Source organism: Pantherophis guttatus, chromosome 2, assembly GCF_059756535.1.
Source record: "Pantherophis guttatus breed Tessera chromosome 2, ASM5975653v1, whole genome shotgun sequence".
In the NCBI taxonomy this organism is placed as follows: Eukaryota; Metazoa; Chordata; class Lepidosauria; order Squamata; family Colubridae; genus Pantherophis; species Pantherophis guttatus.
The window spans coordinates 117,287,402-117,309,155 of NC_142064.1; the positions used below are offsets into that span (position 1 = coordinate 117,287,402).

Genomic DNA, 21,754 nt, shown 5'->3' on the forward strand with positions numbered 1-21,754 from the left:
TAAGTTCCTATTAGGGTGCCTGGATCCCAACAGCCATCCAAAAATACAAAGTGCTGATGCTGGGCTTAAATTCTACATCCCAGAAGAAGGGACTAGAAAGCAAAATGATTTGAATGTGTTACAAAATGGATTTTTAAATGCTGTTGTAGGATGTGGAATAAAAGTCAAAATATGCATCTGGGGAGTCTGAATTAATTTGATTGACATGGATCGAGTTTTCCTTACACAAGCTGTCCAGGGATAAGTAAGCCATAACTATAAAGGAAAATATTTGTAGCTCAGGGTTGAAATGAGTGATAACCTGATGGTCTGGTTCATATATCCTGTAAATGTCTTTTCAACATTCAGCAGTTAGTTCAAATTGGTGTGCAAAATTTCTGTGGCATTTTGGGGCTGGGGTTGCTGCTTTAAGTGGTATGGTGACACATGTTTTTTCTTGTGTTATCCTTTGTGCTTAAAAGGATGGTTAACTGACACCAGGGTTGTTTTTTCATATTTTGCTGCTAGTTGGATGGATGAGTGGAGACTGTTGTCTGCAGCACCCTCTGTAAACAGGTGGCTTGACACTTCTGTCCTTCTGGATGACAGCCATTTCTGCTTGTAGGTGCACATTCCCAAAAGATAGACTGGGCTTAGAAAAGCTGCACATTATAAGGATTATTGTGAGGGGGATCCATTGATAGGGGCTGCTCCCCTACAGCCTGAGCGGGTACAGCTTATAGGTTAGGTGGAAAATGCTACTAAAAACAAGCTCACGGCTGGCATCCTGAAGGCTGGAAGGTCTGTTGAATCAAGCTTCACACACTCAACTTGCTACATGACTAAGTTAGGCAAATAACACACAAGACAACCCTTTTTCACACAGCAAGGACATTTGATCAGTTTATGAAGCATCAAATATACATTTTCATATATACAAAGTGGAACTGATTGGGTGGTGGGGGAGAAGGAAAGGAAACAAAAATACAGTCAATCTGAGAGAAGGAGCAGAGGGGAAGCCCCATGCTATAGAAAATACATGGGCTGGAGACACCACCCCCCTCATAAAGGCTGGTATTTATAATATATATTATATACATGGAAATCTGTACAGCAACAAACCCAACACAGGAAGTGCAGTGCAGGGCAAGGACAAAGTGCATGCTCGGGGGTGGGGCACAGGGTAGGAAGACCTGACATGGGGTGTGATGTGGGGGAGAGGAGGAACCCAGGACTTTGCAAGGTGGCACACAGAGGCCTGAGCTGCCACCTGATAAAGATTCCTGGCTTCTCTCTCAAGGCTGTGGAGCATAATTGGTTGGCAGAGGGCAATGAAGCCTAGTGCTTCAAACATGTGGGAGTCAAGAAACCCGTAAGCCTCCTGAGACCCTCTACCATTTGCTCCTCTCTAGTCTTCCCCCTTCCTCAAAAGAGTGAGAAAAATCTCACCTTTCACTCAACTGGCTCCCCTTAGAGCAGTCATTTCTGTGAGTTTAGCAGGGCGCTTGAGCAGGGCCTATACAGGCCACAACAAGCCATTACGCCAAGCTTCTCCCTGACATTCTCTGCATCACTGACTGAGCAATAATCTTCCTACCTCTGACTGGGGAAGATGGCAGTGGTAATTCAGAGAATCAAGAGGGCAGCGGGTGCAGCCAGCTGGATGAAGTATTTTTTAGCTTGGGCAACCTCTGAGGCTAGCCTAACTTTCTACAGCCAGTAGCGCTAACCTTCAGAGGTGGCTAGTCTGCATTTTGGTAGGGTCACTGCTCTACTTCCCTCTTCTAAGCTAGGGGAAAAAATAGTGTGCTTCTATTATTAGAAATCTGGGGAGCACCTCTTTGCATTTTATTAAGCAATAAAATAATTTCTTCCATCCAAAATCCATAGCATCTCCTTAAAAATATAAAAACAGGCACTGTTAATTCAGGCATCATTTCCTTACTTTCTGAAATGATGACTTGATATCGTTAATCCAGCCTTTTCTCTCTTTGTCCAAAGCTAAAACAAGAAGACCTAGGAGGAGGGCCCACCTCTTAACTTTACTAGGCAAGGTAGGTGAGTGGCAGAACAATGTAGCACCTCGAGGGAAGGAAGAAGGTGAGGTCTGGATGTGCCCCGTAAGCTTGATTTGGGGCAGCAGAACTGGATGCCATCTTTTTCTGGAAACACAGCGCACAGGGATTAAAGTGCATCTAACTTCCCAAAGGAACTAATTGGGAGAGAATTCTACTCTACCTCTCCATTACCAGGCATTAATGCACTGAGTGGATGAAGAAACAATTTAGGAGAAAAGCGATCACAGCAGTTTATTCTTCCCTCTCCGATTCAATTAGGGGTGGGTTCATAAAGCCCAAGAATATAGAAGTCTCTATCTTTAAAAATAGATTCAGTGCAAACCCCAGAGCAGGGGTGAGGAGAAGAAGGGAGTAAAAATAGCCCTTTATGAATAAGAACTGAGAGGGCAGAACACATTCCCTTCCCATGTCCCAGACTTCTCCATACTTTGGACTTGTCTCTTCCCCACAGATCCTTCACATCTCCCATCCGAGTCTCTTTCCTTTCTCTACTTGAAACAGCAGAAACTGACAAACTCTGCAAATTACCAAGACAGCCTCTCTTCATCACCTCCTCAAAAGGGCAGAGGGCCCCAAGGACTCATCAGCTCCACATGCTGCAGGTGACTGACGATGTATCTTTCTCTCTATAGATTAAGTCAACAGGTAAGACAGCTTTCAAGCGGAAGAGCCTATTTTCTAAAACACAAAGTATTTGTCTAGTAATTCCCTCAAGGGCAAATTGAGGGAAGTCAGATTGAAAGTACCATATTTTTCGGAGTATAAGACGCACCGGAGTATAAGACCAGCTTAGTTTTTGAGGAGGAAAATGGGGGGGGGGGGGGGAAGAGAGAAATCTGCCTATCAGGTATTCATCTGGCTAGCGTCCTTAGTCTGGTCAGCTTCAGCACATTAGTTTGCTGGTTTTTTATCCCCTGCTTGGGAATAAAAAAACAGCTTCTAATGCACAGCTGAGAGGAAGCAGCAATGAGAAAAGCAGTCAAAGCACGGGGAGATCGCTTCACTTGGCTAGCCCCTGGTTAGGGCTGAAAAAAAGCTTCTAAAGAACAGCTGAGAGTCGGAGAAAAGCATGGAGATAGCGCGAGTCAAGGAGAAGATCGCTAGCTAGTGCCTTGTTAGCATGTTAGGGCTGAAAAAAAGCTTCGAAAAAGCTACATTCAGAATATAAGACGCACCCAAATTTTCAGCCTCTTTTAGGGGGGAAAAAAATGTGTCTTATACTCCGAAAAATACGGCATCTAGGACACCAAAACACAGAAGCATCTTTGAAGAACAACCTGCACAAGGGGCATGCTGATACCCACAGTGCTGAAGAAATGTGTAGTTACCATATGTGTAGTTATTTTTTTCAGATATAATAAAGCACCTGCCTGAGGTTTTCTGTGGTAATGGAACCACCCCCTTTGACAGAGACAGGAAGGCACACTCCCATCAGCACTAATATCAAAGTCAGAAGTTACTCGGCAACAACAGTTGCTTAATACCACAGCAGTTCCATGCCACAGCCAGGTGTATGAAAGTGGGTATTAAATAAAACTGCCTTGAAATATTGTCAAGTCATGGCAATAAAGAACATTTTAGGTGAAAACGGGCAGTATGAGCTTTTCCTTGCTTGTTATATTCTACAAGAAGTGGCTGCTTTTCCCCAAATAAAGACAGATGATTGGGGAAAATGGAGGCTTATGAGGAGTTGCAAGGGGAAAATGACAGACTTGAGAAGGGCTAAACTCCTGGTTCCTGCTGTATACACAAATTCTGTGCCACTTTGTAGAATTTGGCAATGAATAAAGTGTTTAATGCAGCCCCAAAACTTCATCTATGGTCTTTAGAACTCTGTTCTACTTTCTGCATTTACAGGGCTGTTTGCCATGACAAAAAGTGAGTTCATGGTCCATAGGACCTATTAAAAAGTGGGTTAATCAGACTGAAAACATATTTTTTGGGGGTAAATCAGAAAAAAAAAGATTCTTCTTCAGTCATTCTTCTGAGTAAAAATTACCACTAGAAAGGAGGATTCATAAATGCCATTTGCAGTTTAAACATGACACACAGAAGGCAGCCACAGGAACAATCTGCTACCTGTTAAAATTTTAAAAATACAAAGCTTTTATTCTTATCAGAAAATTCTTGGGCCAATGAGAGAGAAAAGAAAAGAGACTTCTGAAAAGTCTTGTTTGGATTAGTGCTTTCTGGGGAGAGAGTCTGAGCAGAAGAAAACAGCTTCCTCTGCACATTAAAAACCACCACTGGGCAAGATTGCCTGGGAGACTAGCAGGTATCCCACATACAGCAGATAGTATGATTATCTCTGCCCATTTCTGACAATGGGAGTATGTAGCAAAATCATATGACTGATTCCTTCCTTCCTTCCTTCCTTCCTTCCTTCCTTCCTTCCTTCCTTCCTTCCTTCCTTCCTTCCTTCCTTTCCTTCCTTCCTTTTCTTCCCTCCCCATCACCCCATCATGAAGTCATGCTATCAGAAAAGAATTTGCTGCCCCCAAACACAAAAGTTACTAAAAGTTGGGATGATAAATTTTACCTGTTTGGCCATACTCCTAAGACAACACAAACACTTGCTTTCCCCAACACTGCAGCTTATACTTCTGCCATCCACGGTCACCACAAAACTACCATGCTGTCCACAGATGCTCAGAAAAAGATGGTAGGAGCGGGGACAGATGACCCGCAAGGAAGAGAAAAGAGGCAGAGCTCCCAAAAGCAAAGCCCATGTGAAGCTGTACCCCCCTCCGGCCACGCACGGCGTTGCAGGTCCAGGTTTTCTTCCTTTCCAAGGGATGCCCTCTCTCAGTTCTGATCCTAGGAAAAAGAGGGATGGGATGTGGAGTGGGGAGGAGGAAAGGGAATGGCCATAAAATCTAGACACCCTCCTGACCTCCATCCTTCCCCATCACTTCAGCTGGAACAGGGGAGGCCCCAAGCTCTGTTATTTATATATTTATAGATCTGCTATCAGTTCCATTGTGGTGGCAGTTGTTCACACAACGGTGCTGATTCTGTTGACCGGCTTAGGCTTGGGATTTGGGGGCCCTTGAGGAGGCATGGGTGGAGGACCCCCCTGGTGCATGGGCATGTGCTGGGCCAGAGGGGACGTAGGAGCAGCCGGAGAGTGGGGGCTGAGAGGCGTATGGGGTGATGGAGGGGGAAGAGGTGGGTAAGAAGGATGCGGAGGAATGGGAGAATGAGGCGGGGGCATTGGGGGTTGGCTGTGGTGTGGCTGAGGATGGCCATGATGCCCAGGATATGGCCCCATGCCAGAGGGTGGCGGAGGCCGCTGTAGGAGCTGTGCGGGATGATGGCTGAAAATAAAGTGCTTTGGGGCCTGCTGCCTGTGCAGGGTGTGCTGCCCACTGATCCCCGACTGATGCAGCTGCTGGGGGTACGTGTGGGCCAGGGCATGCTGTGGGGCAGGGCTGTAGAGGGGCAGCGGTGAGATGGGCTGGCGCCCATGAGGGAAGGGGGGGTGCTGGGCAGCAGCAGCAGCCATTTGGAGGCGCTTCTGCTGCCCAGGCCGACCGAGCGTGTAGTGGTGGTGGGGTTGTGGGGTAGGGAAAGCGGGCACTGCCTGCTTCTGAGGGGGAGCTGAGAGAGGAGGCTGCTGGGAATGGTGGTAGCGCTGCATCTGAGGTGGCAGAGGGTTGGAGGGCAGGGCCAGAGGTGGGGGTGGGGGTGCTGGCTGCTGAGGGGGAGGGGGCTGCTGGGGGTAAGGGGGTGGCGGCGGCTGGGCAGAGGGGCCATGGCAGTACTGGGCATGGAGTGCCTGCAGCTTAGACTGGCTGACGTCAGGGAGGGAGGGGTGGCTGTGATGTGGGTGGTGCTGGGGCAGATGATGGTGAGATGAAGAGGCCGAAGAAGAGGATGCTGAGGCCTGGCTGGGGGGAGTCTGGAAAGGACCCTTCCCACGCTTGCTGCCAAACAGGGAGCCCAGGAAGGAGGACGAATTCGAGGGGGGGCGAGGTTGGGGCTTGTATTCCTCTGGAGGAGGTGGTGGTGGCGCCCTCTGATGGGGATGTGGGCTGCTAATGATAGACCCCTGGAGGACACAAGGGATGAGGGTGGAAAGGCAGAAGAAAGAGGAAGAGAAGGGAGAGAAAGACGGGGCATTAAACAACCGGTGTCTATAAGCCTAGGCCAACAGTCTGGACTTCCCTAGATTTGCTCAATCAGGCTTGGCTCAAATCAAAGTAAAAAGTTCTGGGAAAGGAAGTCAAGGCTCCCAAAGCAAGGGAAGGACTCGCATGCTCTTTGACCTCCCTCCGGAGGTGGGCAGAAAAGAAGAGACAGAAGCTGCAAGGCAGAAAGCGGGAGAAGGACAGGGGGACCCCACCTGCATCCCTCTCCTCCCTCCTCCACCCATCCTGGGCTGGTTTTCCTCTAGCCCACTTACTTCAATTGTGCTGTCCAAGGATCCCACGCTGTTACGGCGGCCCCGCTTGCCTGCAACAGAGCAGGGATTAGCGAGACCTGAACTTCACCCCTTCCCCGTTGCGCCAACCCTCCAATTTTGAAGGCGAGGGGGAAGAAAGTCCCCCCATCCCATCCCACCAAAGCAGAGCAGCAGAGCAAAGGCAGAGTTAGCAGAAGAAAAGAGGGAAACAGTGTCTTGCCCTTGTTCACCTCCTTTTAGTAACAGAGCAGGCCTCTTCTACTGCAGTAAAATTACTTGGGTTGGGGTACAGAGATATCGTGCACCCATCACCCCCGACCTCTGCACTCCTGAGACTCAGAGTGCAACTACATTTCTTCCTCACTCAAAGTTTGGAAGAGAGAAAGAGATCCATCCATCCATTCATCCATTCACCAGCTATTTGATAAATTCTTACATTCCAAAATCCTGGGGATTTCTTATTCCTGAATCGGTTTTATGGAAGAGAATTAAATGGTGGAAATCTTTTTCCAGGCATAAAGGATGTTTTTTTTCCAGTAGAGGGAGCCATAACAATTATATTTTGGGGATAAACTGATTTCTGGGATGGAATTAAGTTAAAGTTTGAATGGAGCTGGGTTTTTAAGAGAGCTGTGACAGAGCCAGTTTTAACAAATTCAAGTGCTAAAACCTTTTCCTTGGCTGCATTGCTCCAGCTTAAAGGTGGTGATGGGTGCTCCATCTTGCAAAGCTCCCCTCATGCAAAATCTTCCTGCAAGTAGAAACCTAGGAAGCCAAGGGAGAAAGGTTCGGTCTGAATTTCTCCCTATTTTTTTTTTACTTGCAGGGATTTCTCTTGTTCATAAGAGAGCATCTGAAGTAAACAACAAGGTGGCCAATCAACAGCCAGGATCCCACAAAGCCCACAAATGCTACCAAAACCTGGTGGCATAGTAACACACCATTTTGAGGTAGCGTATGTATATTCATAGTTAGGTACAAAAGAGGCTTTTTGTAGTGTTAAACATTAAGAACACTTTAAATCCCCCTCTGCCAATCCCGGAAAATCAAAAAAGAAATATTAAGTCTGTTGATTTAGCCAAGAGTCACAGCTCTGCTCACTGTGGCCCTTGGCTTCCTCAAAATAGTTATCCACGCTCAATCTAAAACCTGAAGGAATACAGTCTAGGAAGTGTCCCGGAAGGTTCTGTCAAATGCATATATTGGCTCAAATTCTGGAACCCAGAACCTGGATACCAGAAGGGCAACTAAGCATTTCCACCTGCGTTCCTAGAGAGGCCTCCAGGACACTGATGATGTCATCTGCTACATTCTGCCACACTTTTCCGTTCCGTGGAATCTGGTGATATTCATCATAGGTTCTCCTCAGCATAAATGGAGAAATTCTGGTTCTTTCCTGATCTTCATCCCAGCCCTGAGCCTCCCACGGTCTCTTCTCCTAGAGCCATAGAGAGAACCTAGAGTCCTGAACCCCTGTCCCTCACCAGCATCAGAGAGGTCACGCAGGGAGCTATTGAGGGCACTTCTCTTCAGGCCCTCTCCCATAGTATAGGCATCCTCTAGACTGCTCCGGGTCAGGGTGCCATTCACGGTGTCCTTGGGCCCAGAAGAGGGAGAGGCGTTGGGTCGCATTACTCCTTTCTGCTTTTCAAGCTCCGCTGTGATGGAAGAATAAGATAGAAGCAGACTGGTTATTTACAGATCTTAGGCTGGTGCCTCAGCCTTGAATGACAGAGCGGCTGCATTTCTGATTAATAATGATGCAGTCCAAAGACTACATTTGGAAACAATAGACAAGTACCATAAATATTTGTGAAATATCATCCCACATGGAAGGGCAGTGACTTCTAATTATAGGAAGCTTATGCAATATTCCCATCTGATTTCTAAGCTTTCAAGCACATGCCCATTTTCAAATACATTCCTTGTAATAACAAATCTAGACCAGTGATGGCAAACCTTTTTGCTGTTGCGTGCCAAAAGTGGGGGGAGCACGGGGGGGTCACACATGCACATGCCCACACCCATAATTCAATACCCCCCGCGCATATCCACGCAACCTCCCAACGCTCCCTCCGTTTTTGGCACGAGATGGCACTGTAGGCCCATTATTCGCCCTCCCCAGGCTCCAGAGGCTTTCTAGGAGCCTGGGGAGGGCGAAAACGCCCCCCCCCCGAGGCCCTCTGGAGGCCAGGAACAGCCTGTTTCCCAACTTCCGGTGGGCCCAGAAGGCCCGAAAATCAGCTGGCTGGTGCACGCATGTTGCTGGACCTGAGCTAGGGCAACGTTTGTGTGCCCGCAGATATGGCTCCGCGTGCCACCTGTGGCACATGTGCCATAGGTTCGCCATCACGGATCTAGACCATAGCAGTTCCTCACTCACATTCCACACGGTATTTCTCCATCTCTTGCACTTCAGCGATGGACTCCCGCAGATCACTTGTGAAACGCAATCGATCCTGCAGACTGGGGGCATTGAAGATGATCAGGACTTTTCGTTCCCCACCGGGGACAGCTGAGAGTAGTTTAATCCCATACTGGTAATCTGGTTGGAAGAAAGTCAGATGCTGGGTGACGATGAGCCCATTGCAAAGCAAGGATAGCAATCATGAAATAGGTCAGTGATGGGTTATTCCTGAAGGGTCAACCCAAGAATGAATGAATGAAGGATAATTAACAGCAAAGAGCAAAGGCCCTTCAGAATCTGGCTCACAGTAGGAAAGATAAACGTGCCTGCCCCAGCTGGACAATTCCAGGCTAGTTTGAGTCGCATTCTCAGCCTGCCTGGGAAGCACAGAGCAAGAAAATTCTGGATAGGTAGGGGATCCAATGAATCTGTTGTTGCTGTAGTAGGCACTGAAGGGCCAACAAGTCTTCTTTAAAGGGGACTTTAAGGATCAAGATGGGGAGAAGGAGAAAGATTATAATTGGAGCAGGTAGTAATGTATCATGGGGTCTGAGCCCATAGAGAGGTGACTATAAGGCCTCTCTGTTGGGAATTCAGGCAGGGACACTCACAGGAATTCTGAAAGAGCTGTAGCTGCATCTCAACAAGTGGGAAGCTCTGGCGGAAACTGTAGGTCACAAGGATCTTCTTCTTCTGGAAAATCTTTGTCACCTGAATATCATTGGCCACAAAGGGTTGATGTTGGGGAAAAGAGGATCAATAGGGAGGAAAGAGAACCATGAGTCAACCACCATGCTTCGTTTTCTAATCTAGAGCACACTGAAAAAATAACATAACACGTTTATTGTATGTAATACTAAAGTAAAATGGAATCTCCTTTCATATGGCTGAACACAACTGACTCTAATGTGGCACTTTTTTTTTTAAAAAAAGTGCCACATTAGGCAGTCCAGTATTTCCATCTCACATTAGTCATAAACTATATAAAATGAGTGTCTAATTCATCACACATTTTCACAGCAAAATGGGATGTTGCTCCACGGTGGAAGCCCTCGTTGATTTCTCTCTCAGACACAGCCTTGAAATTCTAACTTTTAAATTACTTTTTTTAAAAAAATAATTTTACAACACTATGATGGTACTACCAGTCCAATGCCTTTCAAATGGGCGTGAATTTTTAAATTTTTTTCTCCTCAAAGAGTCCCTTTCCTTCCCAGTATGCCATTTTACCAGAAAGCCTATTTCCATTCATTCTTATCCATCAATCTATCTCCAGCATTGAAATACTCTCAGTACTTCCTCTGTGACGTTGGCTCAACTAGGAAGGCAAAACAGAAAAAGAGATCCAGGATGTGGCAAGCCAGCAAATGGCCCCACTTGATAGAAACAGCCTTTCTAGGCCCCTTTGCTTCTCGACAATCCCCATCTTCTTCCAAGCCTTTCATCACCTGGGCTTTTCAAAAGTTTTGCATGAGAAGACGGAAACTTTCCCAGTTCTATCCCCAAAGAAGCTGAGTTCCCTCACCACCCTTGACCTTACCACTAAGAGGTCATTGAAGAGGAAGACTTCCCTCTGGTGCAGGCCAAGCCTCTGGGGCCGGTTGGGGTCGGGGACCTCATAGAGCTGGCAACAGCACACCAGGCGCCTATGGGGCAGAGAGAGAACCTGGTGGGATAGAGAGGAAGAACATGCTGGGAGCAGAGCTGGAAAATAAGTGCTTGGAAAGCCCTCTTTGCAAGCCACAGTCAATCACCCCTGAAGACAGCTTCCACTCACCGGCTTTTTGCCCACAATCATGCGCTCAACTGCCTGGACCTGAGAAACGTGATCATCATTGGTGCGCAGTTCTCGGCTCTGAATCCGCTGGTAAATCCCTACCAAGAGGTCACGGGGAATATCCTCCCCATTATCAACCCCTGGCAAAGAAACCAAGAGGGGGAGTCAACAGAGAACAGAAAGGCCACATTTAGTCTGACTAATAATACCATAATCACACATATTATATGTTTTAGGCCTTGTAAGCCAGTCACGGCCTTATGCCTCAGCCCAATTTAAAAAATGAGTTTTGCAAGAAATTCATTCAGATTCCTGCAAGAGTTATCTCACAGGTCCTGGGCAGAATATCAGTAGGGTGGGATAGGGAAAAAGGGAAGGGGAGCAACAATTACCACAAAGAAAATGAAAATGAGTGACCTGTGCAATAAGTGTTGGTTTTACATCATTTACCTCAACCTTGCCCATTGCCATCATAAATTACATACTGACAAAAAAGATGTTTTCACACACAAAAAAACTGTTCAAACTAAATCCACATATCATTTTCAAAGCTACAACAGCCCTGACAGGCTAGTACAATTTCCATATTGGGAACTGTGAGAATATATACTCCCACCAAAGAGCCTAAGGTAAATTTCAGGAATTGCACCCAAGGTGCAATTCTTTGTTTCTATTTATTTTTTTTAATTTTTTTTTTTTGGGGGGGGAATTCAATTAATTAATTAATTAATTAATTAATTAATTTTTATTAAACAGTTTGTCTTTAAAAACAACATTCTATTCTATTTCTATTTGCAGGTCTTTTTGTGATCCCCCCCCCCCATCCCAAAGTTCCTTCTCCTATTCTTCTGTCTATTGCCACATCCACTATCTATGTTTTTTTGTCTTTCTTATCAACAAATGTTAACTCTGGGGTGTTATGGGGCAGGTGCCTGTCTGTTTGAATTCTAAAGTCCCAGAGTACTTTAGCTTCTTCATTTTCTATTATTTTCACTATTTTATGGTCCCATCAGTTCTTGCTTGCAGGTATTTCTTGGAGATATTCCAATGCACCATTTCTGCTACTTTCTCATGCTGTTGTCAGTCTGTGTGCTCTTCTTGCACACAAGATTCGATAGGTGGATAAAAATGCCAAATCCAGTTTAAACATCTGGCTGACCATGCCACCAAACCTAATAATCATAATCCTATCCAATTCAGCCATGGGCAATATTTATTCACAATCCACAGAATTCTAGGTCCTAAACATTCCCTAGAAACATGATCTGGGCAACTTTTTCTATTATGGAAAACAGAAGTCTCTTAACCGAAGCTGTTCTTTGCTCTGCAATATTCTGGCTGTTACGTTTAGTCCAAATTGATCTTAAGTATAGAAATCCCTTAAAAAAGCATTTGATCAAAACAATATCAATTTCTATTTTGAAATAAATTATACCACTGAGCTCAGGTTGTAGTTCCTTTCCATTTTAATTGAAACTGGTAGCTGCTTTGCTCATGGTAATGATGATCATACAAAGTTCGAATTGGAAGGAATCTTATAAATAATCCAATATTGCTGACCATCCAGCTCTTGAAAACCTGCAGCAGAACATCACTGTTCCAGACAGAATATTCAGCTGCTTAACATTTCTTACCATCAGGAAATTCCTCCAAATATTGAGCCTAATCTCTTTTTTTAAAAAAAATCCAAACAGTTAAGTGTTTGTTCTATCTCCAATTTCCCCAGAAGGCTAATCTTTTCCATTTTTCACAGTCTTCTCTTTGGAAGCTAAACATGCCTGTCAGTGTTGTTTTCCATTCCCTTAAGTTTCCAGAGACTTTAATGTTCTGATAATTCCCCTTGCTTCAGCTTCTTCATGTCCTTTTCAAAACACAGTGGCCAGAATTGAACACAGTACTCCAAGTGCAGAGTACAAAGCAGTGGTGGGTTTCAAAATTTTTTACTGCCGGTTCTGTGGGTGTGGCTTGGTAGGCGTGGCATGGCTTGGTGGGCGTGGCTTGGTGGGCATGGCAGGGGAAGGATAATGTAAAATCTCCATTCCCACCCCACTCCAGGGAAGGATATTCTAAAATCTCCATTCCCTCTCCAATCCAGGGGAAGGATACTGCAAAATCCCCATTTCCTACCAATCAGCTATGACGTGGGAGGCAGAGAATAGAAGGGGGCGAGGCCAGTCAGAATTTTTACTACCGGTTCTCCGAACTACTCGAAATTTCTGCTACCGGTTCTCCAGAACTGGTCAGAACCTGCTGAAACCCACCTCTGGTACAAAGGTATCATTACAACCCACGATCTGAATTCAATGCTGCCAAAGATTGTACCATTTATTTGAGCTGCTGCATCATTGCTGGCTCATATATGGTTGGGAGGTCCACTAGGACCCCTAGACCTTCTCACATACACTGCCATCAAGCAGGTTCTCTTCAATCCTGCACCTCTGCATCTGAATTTTCCTACACAAATGAACAACTTGACATTTATCTTCACTGGATAGCTCTTAGATTTATCCCAATATTCAAGCCTTTTGAAATAATTTTGAATCATGATTTTGTTTTTTAAGGTGTTGGCTGTTTCCCTTAGCTTGAAGTCATCTGCAAATTTACTATAATAATTTGCTTCTTGTTTATTTTTATTTTCTTATTTTTTTCATAGTCCATTATTGCTGAGTCACCTCTAAAGAAAATGGAGAGGCAATGTTTAAGATGTCACCATCTTGCTATCAAAAGCTTTTGAGTATTAAAATACTGAAAAACTATGTCTAGGTATTATAAATTCTGGACCAAAGCAAGCAGAAGTCTGGAATGGGCATCCTCTTTCTCGCCACATAATTAATTTCATCATTTTAAACATTTGCAGTCATTAATGGCACCGAAGTCCTGTCTCCAAAATTGCTGCAAACCTTTTTTTGCATCTCTCTAGCTTCTGAGATTTTACCAAGCTTGTCCACAAACTTGCATGTATTCTCAGCTTTGAGAACAAGGAAGAGATTGCTGGGCTTCAGGCCCAATGTTCAAGCCTTCCGAAATAATTTTGAATAGTGATTTTGTTCCTGAAGATGTTATCTATTACCCCTCCCATCCAGCTTGATGTCATCTGCAAAAATGATATCATAATTTGCTTATTCTTTACTTTTATTTTATTATTTTTTTCATAGTCCATTAATATTGAGTCTCCTCTAAAGAAAAAAAAAAAACTAAAAACTTTCTGAATGGTGCATTTACTGAATGGTGAATGAATGGTGCACTTAACCAGTTCACAATTTTCTGAGCTCCCACAGAATTACATATAAATAGTGACTGAAGAGAACAGTGAATGACATATATTCCGCATGGGAATTGAAAGAAAAGCAAAGAAGCAACAGCAACAAAGATGTTGGGAGTTCCAAAGACTCTTTTTAAAAAGAGGATTCTTGCTTACCCCGCAGGTTTTTGATGAAGTCATCCAGCTTCATCTTCCTCTCTGCTTTAACGCTGGGACTGTACATGTCTGTATTGAGAAGGATGATGGCAAAAGCCAAGATGAAGATGGTGTCAGGATTCCGAAACTGGCGTACCAATGGGGCATTGCATACACAGTAGCGCTGGCTGGAAGAAATGGGATTGAGGTTACAACAAAGAAGCAAACAATTCAAAGGGAAACAAATAACACACTTCTCAGTTCTCATGAACTGTACACTGAGCTCAAGACATATAGGTAACCCATCATGAAAAAAAATATTGGTGACAGACACTAGCTGAACCTCTAAATAAGTCTTTTAGCCATGAATTTGCAGGTAATATATAAATTTATGGGCATATTGACCTATTTATCAGTTTTACCAAATAAAATCTATCTTTATAATGTTAATCAACTGAAAGTTTAGATCATGAATCTTTGGATTAATCTGATTAATACAACCTTACGAACTGATTCATGTGTCAATATATCCAAATATAATTGGTAATTTATTTATTGAATTTATATGCCGCCCATCTCACCATTTGGGAAAACTCTGAGTGGCTTATTCCTGCATTAATCTATTATTAACCCTTTCTTTAGTTGACAGACTTGGTTAATATTCAGAATACATTGTCTCAATATTGAAGCCATGGATCTCCCTCCAAACAGCAGGAGTAAATGAATAAATGAGTATTTTTGTATCTATAAATTAAAAAGTCTTTTTTTTCTGGACTAACCTGGACCAAAATGCAGTCCCTCAAGATTAACTTGTATATACAACCACAGGACATTGATGGAAGAAAATATTTTACTGAGGAAAATTCTAAATTATTTCCCCCATTTTACAATAAATAAAATGCTGAACTCCCCACTAATAGCCTTATACATCAGTTCCAATTCCATATAATGCATTTTTATACTCTTTCCATTGTATAAGGAGGCCCTTTAAAAAGAAACAAGGCTAAAAATAAACAGGAACAAAAATATAACAAATGAAACTGGATCTTATTCAGTATTTAAATTGCCTGAGATTTTCCTTAATGAATTAAATAACTGTTTGCTCCTTGGTCTTTAATAATTTGCCTATTTATGTTTTAGAGAATTCCACAATGCTTACGCAAGCAAAACAAAATCAAACTATATCATATCATGCTACAAGAAAAAACATTCCTAATCTCCAATAAAATGATTCCGTCTAGATGATTTGATGGACAGGTGAAATCATACCTCCAAATATGGATATTTATCAGGCATACTCTTCAATTGGGACAGTATTGCCCAAATCAAACTACTATAAAGTCTGCAACTACTATAAAGTCTCCTTTTAATTTTGAGATATGGTTTGTGAATTCAAATATCATGCCAAACCATATATTTATCTTAATTATGGATTAGAATTATAATGGTTTAGAAATATAATGTCTGAACAATGTATATGTATTTATATTTATGTGTCATGTACTATGTCTAGATTCATAATCATCTTTAAAGTCTTCAATAGCCAATCTAGAAGCATTTAAAGATTGTTCTTCCGTGTATAATTGTTCCCTCCTACCTACTTTAATCTTAGAGTTCTACTGCTGAAACACCAGTGCCTAGTAAACCATGCAACCATTAGTTAGAAATGAATACTGACTATCTATGAGGTCAAGGAAAATGGAGATTACTAACAAACAGACATGTAACAGATTGTGCTTTTACATCTGCAGCAAAGCTCATTTTGATTTATCTTAACCTGGAATTCCAGAGTCACTTCATAACCTGACTTCATATTTTCCACTGAAGAAGGAAATCCTAGTAATATTTATAAAACGCTAGATTTTGTAAAGATGTTTCACTAATTATGAATGCAAGGCAATTAAGACAAATGAGGAGGGAGGGACTGGTCCACAGAGAGGAAGCTCATATTGTCAAGGCTACTAGCAGTATTTAGGGAATTAAGCTCCATTTCTGAACATGATTTCCCATGTTCAATTCTCTTGATCTCTGCTTCTTAAAGTAAGTTTTCCAGTCCTGTAATTATTTCATAAAAGTGCAGCTGGTGGTAGCAAAAGAAATAAGGCATTCTATGGTATTCTTAAAGACTACGTTTTGGACCTTAAACTTGAGAAACTACTTCATTTGTTCAAGATGAATGGCTGGAACTCTTATCACACACTGGCCTGTGGTGCATTGTCTTTCTCTACAATGGAAAAAAGACTCCATTTTCTTTTAATGTGAGCATCCTTTCAGTGTGGGGGAAGATGGCTTTGTCAGGCTCATACATTCCCATTCTACTCTGGTAGATGGACTGAATGGATGAGACTCATGCCAGTGGACACAGGCAGACAGACAGACAGATTAGACACACTGCAACATGTTTTATACACTGTGGAAATGAGTCTGCACACCTAAGAGACTTGCTCCAATGTTTTACTGTCTCTAAAACCTATGCACAAGAATCAATACACAAATATTCCCTTTCATTAGCAAACCATCATCTTTAGCCAGCCTGATATTGCAGAGAGCCAATTAGCAGAATATACCAACAGGCTAGTATAACCTCAACAGGAAATCCTACAGGAATCATAGCTGAAGAGTGAAATTTTATCCAAGGTATTGGAATTACAACTTTCACTAATCATATCCAGCATCATGAATATTTGCTAGGTAGGATAAATGACTAAAAATACATGATGAGAAGGCTCTGTGGGGGCACCCGCCATCTGGAACGAGCTCCCCCCGGAGATATGGAGGATCCCGGACCTGCGTGCTTTCCGCCGTGCCATCAAAACATTTCTTTTCAGGCCGGCCTGGCCTAACCTCTCTTTTAAACTGTTTTTTAAAATGTTTAAAATTTTAAATTTGTCTTATGAATTTGGGGTGTTTTAAATTCCGTTTTCTGGGCCAATTATTTAATTGTATTTTAATGGTTTTTTAACATTTGTATTGTATGTATTTTATTTGGCTGTTCACCGCCCTGAGTCCTTTGGGAGTGGGCGGTATACAAATTCAATAAATCATCATCATCATCATCATCATCATCATCATCAAGCAAGCAATATAAATTAGGTAGTTGCATCAGACATTGGGACACATAATCATGGCATTTACATGATTTACATGATCACATGTGCTATCCTGAGGATATGATTTGTTGCAGACGCTGCTGTCCAGCATGGAAGTGTGCAATACAAGGTTAGCGGGGATTCTGGCACAGAGCTATATGTTTCTATTGCCTGTGGCCTGTTTTCTAGACTAGTCTCCCATACTTCCAAATGCTAAAGGAAACTGTAGGAAAATAGTTCCACCTTCAACGTACCTGAAGGCCTCAATGAGACGCTCCACCTTCTGGGCCTCACCTTGCACCCGTATGTGTGACTGGAACTTTCTCAGGGCATCATCCAGGTCCATGCTGGAGAAGTCCATCTCATCTACAACACAACTATGAAGCAGAAAAATACAGGGAAGGAAAAGAGACATATTGGTTCAGTATGAATAAGGTGGAGACTGTGAGCTCTAATCCCACCTTAGACACAAAATGAGCTGGGTGACCTTGAGCTAGTCACTCTCTCAGCCCTAGGAAGGAGGCAATGGAACACCCCTTCCAAAAATCCTTGCCAAGAAAACTGTAGGGACTTGTCCAGGCAGTCACCATGTGTCTACAATGATTTGAAGGCACACATACACAAATGTATAAGAATACTCCTTCCTCTGTCCATCTTCATTTTCAAGCCCATATATTTCCTTTAAAATGTTCACATAAACAGTAAGGCCTAATTTGGAGAAACTATTAGAAATCCCGTCACAATTTTTAAGAGCAGATGTAAGAAAGAAAATAATGGATCACTTTATTTAACTATTTTTCTCAGCACAAAATGCACTGCATCCCAACTTAGTAGCTGAGTCTTCTAGAGATCATTTAGAAAGATACATTCCGCAATGTCCCCAAGCATGATCACCTGGGGGGAATACAGTAGGAATTCAGACTTCTTTGATGATGTTTGAATGGTTGCTTTCTTGTAAAATTTGTTCATTTCTCTCTTCCAACAGACATCTTTTTAAAATATCTAAGAATCAGTAATATGTCTCCTTTTCTAAAGGCCAATTTTTAATCCAATCTAAAGTCATTTTCTACAAATGTTCTCTTGTCTTCAATAGAATAATATATTTTATTTATATAGTATTTCTTCTAAATATTCAAAAGACAGGACATGGCTGGATTTAGTTGTAAGTTGGCTGATAAATGAGCAAGATATTTGAGTTCATACATAATGCTAAACCAGTAACGATGGCTAAAAAGCCACAATCACATACTGTACAAAGCCAAGATGGAAGAAACCACATCTTGATTTAGTCTAATGTATTAATCCATGTAACACAAACCTATAACATGAATTACTACTATGAACGCCATACTATATGGTGGGTGGAGCTTCTCTAAGGTAAGATCTGAATTAGAAGGCTACCCTCTAGTAATTCATCTTTTTAATCCATGAATTCCCAGGTCTGGGCTCCCATTCAATCCCGGAGGTCACTGCATGGCTTTCGGTCACCTTGGGGGGGGGGGGGGGCTGTTTTGTGGAGATAAAATAAGGCGAGAATCCCAAATAAACCACCATGGTCTCCTAGAGGAAAGTTACAATATAAATGCAATGAACAGAGTATATATATATAATAGACACAATTCCACTCTTTGCATTCTCCTATAAACATTAAAAACAAGTTATAGCTTTAAATAAAGCTTAGGGGTAGGGTGGCATTTATCAATTATGACAATGGGAAGGAAAAATGTATAGATCTCCTTACTCGAGTACATCTCGGTTGAATTGTTTCTGCCGGTTGCCAAGAAATTCTCCAATCATCTGCCGGCTCAGCCCCTTCCGCTCCAGGATAAACCGGGCCACGCCCACCGGCGTATCCGACAAGAAGCCTCTCTCAATTAAATACTGGATCCCCTTTTCTGGTTTCCTGCCAATGGGATGAGAAGAAGCCTATATTCATGCTTGACTGAAATCGCTTTTATCCCAAACCCATTTTCCTCCTACCTCTTTTATTAGATAACATTGGCCCTTTTCCAAATAAGCTTCTGTTTCCAAAAAAGCACTCTAACTTTGTCTCTTCTGTATATTAAAATTCTAGATATTCATTATGAAAGTATCCTGAATGCCCAGCCTAATATAGTTTTGTGTCATTTATCTGGAGAATAAGAAAACTAATGGAAGTGCCCTTAGTTACGCAATGTTTAGTTATATTTATTGCAGTTTGCTAAACATTATAGACAGTTAATGAGTTTTCGTTCATTTTGATCCCTTCCCTGAATTCCATCGGTCACATTATGACTGAACTAAATTTAAAATGTGATAAAGTAGAATCAGATATTCCTCCTTTAAAGCAGCAACAAAGCAGAAAGGCCCACCAAGCTGACATATGAAGTTTCATTGCCATAGTTGGCAACACATTAATGAGCCCTCAGGTGTGCTTACTTATACAAGGGATAACTGGGGAGAAGATGTAGGTGAGCTGGGAACTAAGTCATCCCATTTACACCTAGTGCCTTCCAGATGCTGCTGCTAGCCAGGTGGTTGGAGAAGATGGGATCTAAAATCCAGAATATATGGAGGTCACCAAGTTGCCTCCACTGACTTGGGTCAAAGAGAAGAATGTTAATATTTCAAATAAATGGACTGTTTAGATGGCTAGATAGATAGGCTAATGATATTTAGTATAATTAATGATGTCACTTGAGAAAGTAGGGCCATTCTTTAACCCCCCCTTTTTCTACTTGGGGTGAGAGATTGGTTTTCTAAAGCCTTAAATAGTAAGGAAGGAAGGACTATAAGGCTTTTTGCCATTTGCCACTGAATATTCACAGTGTGTTCCTATGGAAAATGGGAGAGGGAGGCTTGGAAAAAATGGAATGGGGGGGGGAGTTGTTCATCCTTGCTTTAGAGAAATGGTGATCTGATATCTGGAAACCTCAATAACTTAGCTGATGAGGACCACTGAAGGCCTCAGGAGGCAGAAACATTCAACATCTTTTTAAAATCTATTCTTTCCGAAGTCTTTTCTGCCACCTACTTAGCACCCTTACAGCCACAAGATGTCAGCAACACCCTTTTCAAAATACACGCTTGAGATTTTTGAAAAGAGGTGGGGAGGGGGAATTTCTGGATCCAGAAGAAATTAAGTGGAAAGCAGTCAAGCACCACCAAGCCATATCTTACCAAATTCCTTATCTGATTGCCCAGAACATAATATTTTAAGGGACAAAAATGAGGCATTGAATTAAAGGTGTTCTAGGGATTGCAAATCCCACTCGATGCCGTTAAGCACTAGGATTCCAAAACCGAGAACATAATTCTTTGAGCTGAAAGAGGTAGCAACAGGAGGCAGTGAGTTTAGACTTGTGGGCAAGAGCAGCTTTTGCTCATGATTGTGGGTTTTAGAGCGGAGAACTTCCTCACAGACCGTTGTCCACATCTATTGATCTGTGTATAAGTCTTGGGGAGGTTTAGATTTCCTGCCTTTGGTACCAAACAATCCTATCATGGACCAGATTAATTCCTCAATTTGCCAGATTGAAGGATGCACACAGAAATAAATGCTCAAGGATCGCCTCCAGGAGGAAGGGCACAGAGATCTCCTACCCTGGCACATTGCCCCAGGCTTCAATGTGAGTCATGATCCCAGCTGGTTAATATGATGTGACGGCTGCTTCCCAGCCCCCGAGAGCCTGCTTCCTGCCAGTGAAAAAGATGCTGTCTGGCTCAGGAGAAATTAAAGCTCTAAGAACTGGAGGAAGCGAAAACCTAAGCCTTCCGCCATCTCTTTTGCTTTGGCCTAAAGACCTGATAGACACCATAGGGAGCAACCGCCCAAATGGAGTAGCTGGAAAAAAAGTCAAGTCAAAGCAAAAGGGGCACAGAAAGGTATTAGGTGAGGTCTTCACTTTCAGACTGGCAATGGTCCTGTCCTTTAAAAAAATACTCTCCCATCATCATTTATTTCATGCCATCAGGCTGGAAAAGTTTTATGTGCTGAGGTTTGGCACATCAGGTGCAGGACCACAGCCTGTGGTTTTTTTTTGTTTTTTTTTTTTTAAGGTAGCGGTAGAAATGGGTAAAGAGGCACTATATACTCTATTTAGGATTAAGATCTCATGTTTCAAAATTTGGGGACAAGAGAAACTAACTCCCAACTATGCTGAGAAGGAAAGGGAATCAAATTTTTGGAAACCAGAATTTCAATTAAAATCCAGTTGCTAAAATAACCCTCCTTCAGATTGTCTACTGGGTGTCTCCAGGGAAGCCTTCAGAAATAGAAGGCTGCATGTGTGACGAATAAAAATTGTTGCCCAACATATACTGTGGACAACATGTTTTCAAGGACTGTCATAAAATATCCAAATTTTACCAGCAGAAGTCCTTCTATAATGTGACCTGTTTATTTCTTGTAGGCCATATTTCATCCAGAAGATGCCCAGACCACTAAATTCGGCTCCTTGTGTGTTACTCAATCACTACATTGGTAGTCCAGGCTACACAAAGAGCAGATTCTTCCCCATATTGCCTATATTTTGGAGAGCAGTTTGGATGCTACAATAGGCAGAAGGACTTCGGTCAAATGGCCTTGCTAAAAAGAGAATGCCATAACAATTCTACATGGCATTCGGACATGGGGATATACC

General features: G+C 42.7%; 1 protein-coding gene across 8 annotated transcripts in view; it reads right to left on the reverse strand.

Moving 5' to 3' along the window:
- Positions 1-853: 853 nt before the first annotated feature.
- The window catches only part of IQSEC2 (IQ motif and Sec7 domain ArfGEF 2), a 145,819-nt gene continuing 124,918 nt past the window's right edge, over positions 854-21,754 (reverse strand). For all 8 annotated transcript variants that reach the window (XM_087888615.1, XM_034434279.3, XM_034434280.3 and 5 more), the window contains 10 exons: positions 18,874-19,035; positions 17,387-17,509; positions 14,065-14,231; positions 10,647-10,786; positions 10,410-10,535; positions 9,481-9,580; positions 8,846-9,007; positions 7,947-8,120; positions 6,463-6,512; positions 854-6,108 (listed from right to left, as the gene is read on the reverse strand). In XM_087888615.1, coding sequence (XP_087744741.1) covers positions 5,053-6,108; positions 6,463-6,512; positions 7,947-8,120; positions 8,846-9,007; positions 9,481-9,580; positions 10,410-10,535; positions 10,647-10,786; positions 14,065-14,231; positions 17,387-17,509; positions 18,874-19,035 — 2,260 coding nt within the window. In that variant the 3' untranslated portion in view covers positions 854-5,052. The remainder of the gene's footprint in view (positions 6,109-6,462; positions 6,513-7,946; positions 8,121-8,845; positions 9,008-9,480; positions 9,581-10,409; positions 10,536-10,646; positions 10,787-14,064; positions 14,232-17,386; positions 17,510-18,873; positions 19,036-21,754) is intronic.